This window comes from Hemibagrus wyckioides, linkage group LG11 (assembly GCF_019097595.1).
Source record: "Hemibagrus wyckioides isolate EC202008001 linkage group LG11, SWU_Hwy_1.0, whole genome shotgun sequence".
NCBI lineage: Eukaryota > Metazoa > Chordata > Actinopteri > Siluriformes > Bagridae > Hemibagrus > Hemibagrus wyckioides.
In genome coordinates, this window is record NC_080720.1 from 5,941,758 (window position 1) to 5,951,797 (window position 10,040).

General features: G+C 35.6%; 1 protein-coding gene across 2 annotated transcripts; it reads right to left on the minus strand.

Annotated features, from left to right (window-relative positions):
* Positions 1 to 185: 185 nt before the first annotated feature.
* LOC131362231 (leucine-rich repeat-containing protein 15-like) lies at positions 186 to 7,675 on the minus strand. Of its 2 annotated transcripts, XM_058404114.1 has the most exons (3): positions 7,549 to 7,652; positions 3,504 to 3,594; positions 186 to 2,914 (listed from the first exon to the last, which is right to left on the minus strand). In XM_058404114.1, the coding sequence occupies exon 3, from the start codon at positions 2,904 to 2,906 to the stop codon at positions 711 to 713; it is 2,196 nt and encodes a 731-aa protein (XP_058260097.1). In that variant the 5' UTR covers positions 2,907 to 2,914; positions 3,504 to 3,594; positions 7,549 to 7,652; the 3' UTR covers positions 186 to 710. The 2 variants fall into 2 exon arrangements, with proteins under 2 accessions (XP_058260097.1, XP_058260098.1); XM_058404115.1 differs by lacking the exons at positions 186 to 2,914; positions 3,504 to 3,594 and adding an exon at positions 3,622 to 6,585 and having other exon boundaries at positions 7,549 to 7,675.
* Positions 7,676 to 10,040: the final 2,365 nt, after the last annotated feature.

Here is a 10,040-nt window from a genome sequence, read left to right on the forward strand (position 1 = left end):
TCAGGTGTTTAAACTCGAGGTTGTTTGTGTGTTCTCCCTGTGTAACTTTTGAGTTCTCTCGTTTCCACCCATTTCCTAACCACATGGGAAGTAGGATAGCTGAACTATATTGCCCCTGTGAATAGCTGTGAATGAGTGTGTGTGTGTGTGTGTGTGACCAACATGACCACCAGGAATATGTGCATAATAAAAGTTTCAATAAAATTACTCGTTACTTTATTTTATAATATTCCAACATGCACAAAAATATAAAAATTATTGTGTTTAAGTCATAGTACACATTTGTGGCTCAGTACTGTATATGTAGTACACACACAATTGTATTGTACATAAATGGTAACAATAAAAATATTATAAACCATAGAAAATACATTACATTGTATTGTTATTAAATGTACAAATTCTATAAAATATAAACATTTGTAGGGTTACATATATTGTGATTTGTATGGTCTCTCTCTCTCTGTGGCTCTTATTGAGAAAGACAGATAACACAAAGTATTTAAATGAGCAAAAAATCTATGTATTTTGCAAATTATTTCCCTGTCAGTGAAGCATGGTAGTGATATCATTGAAGCATTATGTTGAGAGATGTCATATAACCAAACATTTCTCTCCAACAAACCCCAACCCCATCCCCCTATTAGATGAATTTAGTTTTGAGGTTGTTACTACATGTATAAAAGTCCAAGAATACTATAACCACACTGTCATAGAGCCACAGTCTCTGTTTCTTGGAGTGGTCTGAGTGTAATAGATTTAGTGTAGGAAAAATGTGTGAGGCTGATAGTACAATAAAGCTTTTCTTTTTCCTGAAGCAAACAATAAAGTGTATATGTGAACTTGGCAAGCACCACTGTACAGAAGATTTCAATTGCCAACAGTGTTGTGTAGCAAATCATCAGGGTCATACATGATGATGCTCTGTCTGCTGGGGAGGAAGAAAATACCCTAGCAGAATGTTGCTGAGAGGTGGAGAAACTAGTACACACAAAAGTCCTGAGTGTAGTAGAGGCTGGTGTTGTTTGTCTCATTGTGCTTGTTGTTAGGAGAGTAGTAGTGGTTTGTTCTGTGGTTGGAGTAGTTGGTGGTGTGGTTGTTGCTATAGTAGTGGGTATTGTAGTGGTAGCTGCGGTTGTTGTAGGGAATTTCGTGGTTGTCATAAGGGCTGTTGTAGAAGGGGAAGTGGTGGGTTGTATTGTTGTAGGCTGAGTGGTTTGTAATGTGGTGGTGGGGAATGGAGTGGTGGATGTTGTCATAAGAGCTGTTGTAGAAGGGGAAGTGGTGGGTTGTATAGTTGTAGGCTGAGTGGTTTGTAATGTGGTGGTAGGGAATGGAGTGGTGAATGTTGTCATAAGAGCTGTTGTAGAAGGGGAAGTGGTGGGTTGTATAGTTGTAGGCTGAGTGGTTTGTAATGTGGTGGTAGGGAATGGAGTGGTGAATGTTGTCATAAGAGCTGTTGTAGAAGGGGAAGTGGTGGGTTGTATAGTTGTAGGCTGAGTGGTTTGTAATGTGGTGGTAGGGAATGGAGTGGTAACTGTTGTTTGAGTGGTGATCTGTGTTATTATAGGCGGTAAAGTTGTTGCTGTAACTGTGGTGGTTGCAACAGGGGTAGTTATTAGTAAGGCGGTTGTAGCTGGTGAAAGAGTTGTTGGAGCAATTGTTGTGGGACATATTAGTTGGGTTTCATTTAAGGAAGTGAGTAATTGGCCTTTCAAATCCTCAGGGTACTCGCAAACCACTTCAGAAGGCTTTATCTTATCCTCATTTTTCTTCATCCACTTGTACATGGGAAGTAGGTTATAGTCACAGTGCCATGTGTTGTTGTTTAAGTATATCTTCTTCAGCTTTTTCAGAGAATCAAAGACATCTTGTGGAATGAATCTTAGCTTATTGTTATCCAGTTTAAGGGAAGTGAGAGATTTTAGTTTTTTGAAGTCTTCAGAATTCAGTGATTCTATAAGATTATTCTGAAGACTGAGCTCCGAAAGATTCTCAAGTCCATCAGAAAAATTAGAAAGATCCTTTAACTGATTTGAGGACAGGTCTAATTTCATAAGGCGCTTCAGTGACTGAAAAATCCCAGCAGGTAAGGATGAAAAATTGTTGTTGTTCAGAAATAATTCCTTCAAGTTATCCGTTTCTCTGAAAAAAAGAGGAGGGAGAGCGGCGAGCTGATTGTGATTCAGTGATAACTTTGTAAGTGCAGAGAAACCGTGAAATAGCTCAGGTGGAAGATCAGTCAAGAGATTATTGTCTAATAATAGTCTTAGCAATTTCTTTTTATGTGGAAACAAATTTGGTTGTATGTTTGTAATTCTGTTTTTTTGAATGTTTATTTCCGTCAGATTTGGTAAATTCTCAAAAATTCCATCAGGCATTGATGTCAGCTGGTTCCCATACAACTTGAATGTTCTCAGGTTACTAAGCTTTGAAAAAAGGGATGTGGAGATGGAAGTAAGATTGTTCTTTCCGAGATTAAGCTCCAAGAGATTCTCTGTGTTATCAAATGTTCCCTGTTCAATTGTTGAAATCTGGTTTGATGACAAAACCAATTTCTGAAGTTTGGTCAGATTTTTAAAAACACCAACAGGTAGAGATGACACTTGGGTATCTGAAATTTCAATGGTATTCAGACCTTCTAAACCTTCAAAGGCACCTTCTTCTATTGAATATGTAGGTGTCTGTGAAAAATAAATTTTCTTTAGCTGAGGGTTTTTGGAAAATGCTCCTTTTGGTATGACAGAAATCTGACTGTCAATAAACAAGACTTCTATGGTAGTGTCTTGCAGTGTTTCTGGAATTGCTGTCTTATCTCTGCCAAAAAGTTCCTTAGTGTTATCCTTCTCAGTGGCAGAAAAACAGATGAAATGGAGTAGAATGCAGAGATATAGTAATGTTGTCATAGTTATACCTGCAAATAAACCAATAAGCACTGAATGAACATCAACAGATCTTTAACAAGCTGTTTTTGTAACAATGATTTTTTTCCCTATCACAAGAAAAAGTGAGAAAATGATTAGATATTATAATGTATTATAATGTTTCTATTATAATGAATGTATTATAATGATATCATATGTATTATATATTTATGTGATAATAGGAAAAATTGTTTCATATACATTTCACAGCATTATGGATCTATAAATTACCACACTGTTATTAATGACATAAGACAACAGCAGATCCTGATGTATGTTATTTATGTGAAAATAATCAACTTCAAATTCACATCCATGTTATTTCTATAAAAAACATGCACCAAAATGTTTCTTTTCTTACACAGCATTGTCATGGTTTGTACATGCAAAGGAGAAAGTAGATCTATCTATTCGACCACACATACTATATCTTCTTGTTATCTATATTAAATTTTAAAAATAAATAAACTCGGTCAATAATTCACAATATGACCTCTTAAACTTTCTCTCCATTTAATATAGTTAAACATATCAACTGAAATATTATGTGTCTATCAGTAAGACATTGAAAATAGTTACCTTATACTTTGTTGCTCCAAAATATTGACTCATGTCAGCATATATTGCAGTGTGATGTGTTTATCTTCCTGCCCCAGTATACATGGACACCCTAGGAAGAGTGGGCTGGTCATTTTCTGTGTTCAGAGATAAGAGCTGGGTGCTGAGAAACTGTACTTTCATAGAGTAGTATATTGGATGTTTTTTAAAGAAACAAAATTGTTTAAATAATATCTAGTATTAACAACCATAAACCAGTGCCATGCTGTTTAAAATTAACTGATAGTTTGATGATAGTATATAGATGTTTTTTGTTTGTTTGTTTGTTTTTTTAAGTGTTACCCAGAATTCTATTATTAAAATTTAAAGTTCCGATATCAAATGCTTGGAGTAAATACAAATGAGAGCATGATTGTTGACAAGAATTCGTGTTAGTTTAATCCTTTCCACAGACTCATTAAACAACCCTAAGCATTTCACATGTATTAGCATCCATAAAATTACACACAATTTACATGTATTTTGAAGTTTAAACAAAGTAAGAAGGTAATATAGCTGAATTTGGTTTCTTCTAATTGAGATATATACACCAATTATCCATAACATTAACACCACCAGCCTAATATTCTGTAATATTCCTAATTCCTAATAGTCACAAAGGTCCCGCTTGTGTTGCCAAAACAGCTGTGATCCATCAAGGCATGGACTCCACAAGACCTCTGAAGGTGTGCTGTGGTATCTGGCCCCAAGATGCACCAGATCCTTTAAGTCCTGAAATTTGAGAGTGGGGCCCTCTGTGGATCGGACTTGTTTGTCCAGCACATTCCACAGATACTTCATCAAATTGAGATCAAATTGAGGGGAATTTGGAGCAACTTGAAATCTTTATGTTCCTCAAACCATTCCTGAATAATTTTGCAGTGTAGCAGAGTGCATTATCTGACTGAAGAAGGCCATTTGAGGATACTGTTGCTTGATTATTTACTTGGTTTGCAACAATGTTTAGATAGGTGGTACATGTCAAAATAACATCCACATCAATGCAATGACCAAGGATTTCCAGCATAACATTACTCAGAGCATCACACTGTCTCCGCTGGCTTGCCTTCTTCCCATAGTCCATGCTGGTGCCATATTTTCTCTAGGTATGCGACCCACATACACCTGACCTTCCACATGTTATAAAAAGAAAACATGATTTATAAAACCAAACGTTCTTCCCTGGCTCCATGGTCCAATTTTGATGTTCATGTGCCTGTTGTATGTACTTTTGGTGGTGGACAGGAATTAGCCCCATACAAGCTGTGATGCACTGGCCAGCATTTTTCAGCAACTCATGCTACATTAGGTCTTCTATGGAATCAGACCAGATGGGCTAGGGTTTGCTCCCCATACACATCAGTAAGCCTTGGATATTGACATTCTTGACAGGTGACAAGATAATCAATGTTGTTCTCTTCACTTGTCACTGGTTTTACTGTTATGGCTGATCAACAGAAACTCTACATTATGTTACAGCTTTTTGACTGTCCTATTTGTTCCTGCTCCAGCATGCAACACAGATGATGATACTAACTGTAACTACAGTGCAGACTACTGCAATGATGATCATATGCATTTCCTGCCAACCAATGATGAGATCTCCTTTCTCTAAGCGGACTGTCGAGTTACCTGTTTGTGTATAAATGGATATCCGAAAGGGATTTCTTAAATTATACTCTATTATACTGGCGTTTTTCAAGTCTATAGGACTAAAGCACACAAGGGCTGTGACATCTCTGACTTTATCTGGATATTTTTTTAACCAGCTTTGAAGTGGTAAAATGTCCTGGTCACACCTCCATGGATTTTCAGTTAACAGCACACTGCTAACATTGGTTAAAGTGTCTAGAAATGTCTTTGGTAAAGAAGATAGGGAGTTGTTTTGAAGCTCCAGCTGTTTTAAGTCAAGAATACCATCAAGCAGACTCTCTGGAATGGACTGAATGTGGTTGTTTTCCAATGATATATTGAACAGCTTCGGAAGGCCTCTGAAAACTCTTTCGTCAAGGCTTGTCAGGCAGTTAGTGTGCAAAGAAATTTCTTTCAGCTCGTTCAATCCATTGAAAGCACCAGGAGAAATGTGTGAGATCCGGTTTCTGCTCAACACTAGGAGTCGCACATGGGTTAAATTGCTAAACACATTTTCCTCAATCCGGGTTAACATGTTGTCATACAGCCACAGTTCCTGCAGTAACATGGGCCCAAAGGTGTTAATTGACAGACTCTGCAACTGGTTGTCAAAAAGTGAGATGTTTTTTAGATTTGGGAGATTCAAGAAGATGCCTTGCTGAAGAATAATCAACTTATTATTAGAGAGGTAGAGTTTTTGGAGCTTCTGCTGATGGGTGAAAAGTTCTGCTGGTAAGTGTGTGATAAGATTGTGCTGCAGATGCAAAACCTCCAGATTAAGCAGGTCATCAAACGCATTATCTGGGATCACATTTAGGTTGTTATTTTGAAGGTACAACTTTTTAAGCTTGTTTAGTCCATGGAAAGTTCTGGGCTGCAGTTCTCTGATGCCATTTCTCTGCAGCCAAAGCTCCTCCAAGTGAGTTAGATTCTGGAACATATCATTTGGAATAAAATTCAAGTTATTAATGCTTAAGTCTAAGACTTTCAGAGACTGAAGAGGATGAAGCAGGGTAGAATGGAGTTTATTTAGTTTGTTGTTATTCAGCTTCAGCTTGGTGAGGGACGGTAGATTCTGAAACAAGTCCTCTGGTAGTGAATTCAGCTCAGTTCCTGAACACACTAAAGTGGTGAGTTTACGTGTGTTGTCAAATGTGTGAGGTTGCACCTCACTGATACTCGATTTATTGACAATAAATTGTGTCAGAGTCTCTGACAATGCATCAAAATCAGCAGGTTTCAATGAGGATATTTTAGTATTTGAAATATTGATAGACTTTGTTGTTGATGGAAGAGGGGATGGAAAGTCTATAATTTGAGAGCCCATGCAAACAGTATGGGTGTCATTGCAATTGCAGTTCTGGGGACATCCCCAAACTGCTTTCACTGCACAAATGCAAATAATTATATACTGTCCCAGTTCCATGGTCTCCTGAAAGGGAATAAAAAAGAATTTTATTGCTTGATTATAACATAATTTTTATATATTTCCCTGGTGTGAAATCTTTATGCTGTATAGTAAACAAAACATTTTAAAAGGTTACATGCAATTGCCATGATATTTCTTTTTAATCATTATTATTATTATTATCATCAAAATGATTAATATAAAAAAAAATCACACATTCTGGTGAAATATTAGTTTCTTGAAGTGAAAGAAACAGAAACTATTTTAAAATGAACCTTGATTAAGGTTGATGCACAGTAAATTTAGATTTGATTAACTTTAGAACTTAATGAACTTTTTAAGCCCCGTTCGCGCTCATTAAGCAGGTCAAGAAGTCTTTCTCAAAGGAAAGAAAAGCTATAAAAATAAATCGACCTTCTCCAGCTCACAATATTCTCTGAATAAAATGTCATTAAGAAATAGCAGTAAGAATTATCACAGGAAACTGTGATAGTCAGGAATACCAAAAAAAAAACAAAAAACCCACAGATAGAACTGTCTGTATGCAGCAAAGGGCAAAACAAATACCCTAATATGACAGCAAGGACTAGCAGGAAGATTTAGCAGACACCAACATAGTGTTTGAGCAAATTGAGCATCTAATCTATGGAAAACATTATATAGATAAGCCAGAGACAATTTGTAAAAAAAAAAAAAAAATGATGATGAAGTAAAAATGAATCCCTCTGGCCAGAATTGTGCGGTCGGGGGGTGGGGGGTTGTATAACAGCCAGTGCAACACAAAACATTACACCGGTTGATAGAAGAATCAATTCCAGAAAAATCAGTCAGTCAAGACATTTACAGAACACAAGAGCATAAAGAACTAACCAGTTTATATTCATGCTGAAATAAATTGTAATAAATTTCTCATGATTATGATTATGATTTAACATGATCTGTTATTTATACACAGTGAAGTTTTCACAAATCCAAAAGAAACCTTACCTTAAGCAGTTGCCTTTCTCACAGATATTTGGTCTTCTTTTCACTTATGGCTCCTGTTACATTTCCACTCTTATCTTTGAAGCGGTTTAGATGTTTGCTTTGCACTGTAGCCAGCAGAGCAGCCCAGTCATTCCATTTAACATTAGCAGCAGCTGGACTGGTTTAAGTCTCCACCCACTTTCAGGATTGGGATCGTTCTTCTTTCTTGTTTATTTTCTTGTTTTTCTCTTCAAGGATTCTCTCATTTCAAGGATTTCTCATTTCTCTCATTTTTCATCTGTACTGCATATGAGAATTTATCGGCACTTGCTTACTTCACTTTCTTTACTAAGTAACCAAGTTAATATATATTTTTATTTCACTATATATCTAGATATTGAATGTTCAAATCTGACCGGATGTTTCTAAGAAGATTTTTATTACATTATTACTCTCACAGTAGAGCAGGTTGTTCTTCAAATCACAGGTTTGTTTAATATTTATTCATGTGTTCACATAGGTTATGATTTCAGTGGTAACTGCTGAATCTAGTGGACTTGTATAGTAGACATTTCACATAAGCTAAAGATAATAATTAATGCATACAAACAATATTTGTATAAATATTAAGAATAGTGCAGTCCTTTCATGTGAATTTTGCTGAAGATCTATCTATCTATCTATCTATCTATCTATCTATCTATCTATCTATCTATCTATCTATCTATCTATCTATCTATCTATGTTTATCTGGCCAAAAAAGCATGATTTTGCTGTTATTTATTTATTTATTTATTTATAGATTGATTTATTTATTTCTGTATATATTTATTTATTTATTTATTTTGGTTTTATAATTCATGATTCAGTTTGTGGAGATGATTATTATTTTTTATTTTATTTATTTTTATTTCACTTTTTAAGAAAACTATTTGAGTCAGTGACATCGCAGGCACATGACATAACCACTACCAATGAAAACCAATTTGTAATTGCACTTTCTATGATTGCATGTACACATGCGAATCAAAGGAGGGCTTCAGCTAAATGCATGCTATGACATGTCTTGCTGTGGCCCAAACTTGTGGAAAATCTGCTGTAATTTTGTATTTTTGCTGCATTCTTGTACTTGATTTTGTGTAAAATTCTACGATTACAAAATCACTGAATACTGGAGGGTTCTGAAGCAAGTTCACATCATCGATCTGTATCTTTTATACATTTAGACCATAAATTCACTATTATAGGATTTTTATAGTTACTTCATTTGAATCCTTAGAATATTTAAAGCACTACATTAACAGCAGAAATGTTTGTTCAGGCTCTACCCTGCCTCTCCTTATCATGATACAGCACAATCTGGGAGGGTGAAGACGGCAAACTGCACACGTTGTAACAGAAGTCATTATTTCTGTATATTGGCTTCATATGGATCCTGTGTGTGTGTGTGTGTGTGCGTGTGAATGGGTGTGTGCATGTGTTGGCAGTGTTCATGCAGTCTTATCTTATTTCGGTTGTCTTTGGGGATAGAGATAGGTGCCTGGTTCCATGCCATAGCATGAATTCCAGAAGCAAACATATTTTATTTACTAGTAGAAAAATAGACAACTTTTCTATTCATAGTATAGAATATTTCTGTAGCAGTATATTCTATATATTTAGATTTCCATACAACCACTTGACCCTGAGACAACGCTGAAAGCACATATCTATTTTAAAAGAAGCCAATTCACTGACGTAAATGAAACCTAGACTTCTTCATTTGATAAAGACAGGCTAATCGATGCATGGAGGTTTCAGCACGGTCCTGTTGCATTCCTGTTTTCAATATACTCTTGCTGACTTCCCCTAAATCTTTAATTTCACGTCATATTTAAAAAAATAACAAAATGACAACATTTCAGGTGTTTTAATTTCCTTTTTTTCCTCTGTGAATTTGGCAACAGTTGACAGTTGACTCAAAGTTTTTATTTCTTAGACACTGAAGAATTTCATTGCATATCATACTGTGTTCATATTCAATGTAGTTGTGCACGAGAATCTTAAAGTTAGATGGTTCTTTTCCTTCAAATCAGTGACCAAACCAAAGGCAAGGAGATTACTGTTTAAATAATAATAATAATAATAATAATAATAATAATAATAATAATAATAATAATAATAATAACCTCATACTGATTTACTTGCAGGCAAATAGGTTGACAGAACTCAAGCAAATTCTTTTATTTTCCATCAAAATTCTTGTAACAATTTAGTTTATGTATGCTTTAGACTCAAGTGAAAAAAAAAAAATAAATAAATAAATTGGAAAAAAGATTGGGGTTCAAACCCCAGCACCACCAATCTGCCTTTGTTGGGCCCTTGAGCAAGGCCCTCAACCCTCCCTGCACCTGTGGCACTGCACTATATGTGACCCTGCACTCTGACCCCAACATCCTCAGCTGGGATATGCGATGAAAATAATTCCACTGTGCTGTAATGTATGTGTGATAATAAAGGCTTCTTTTATTAAG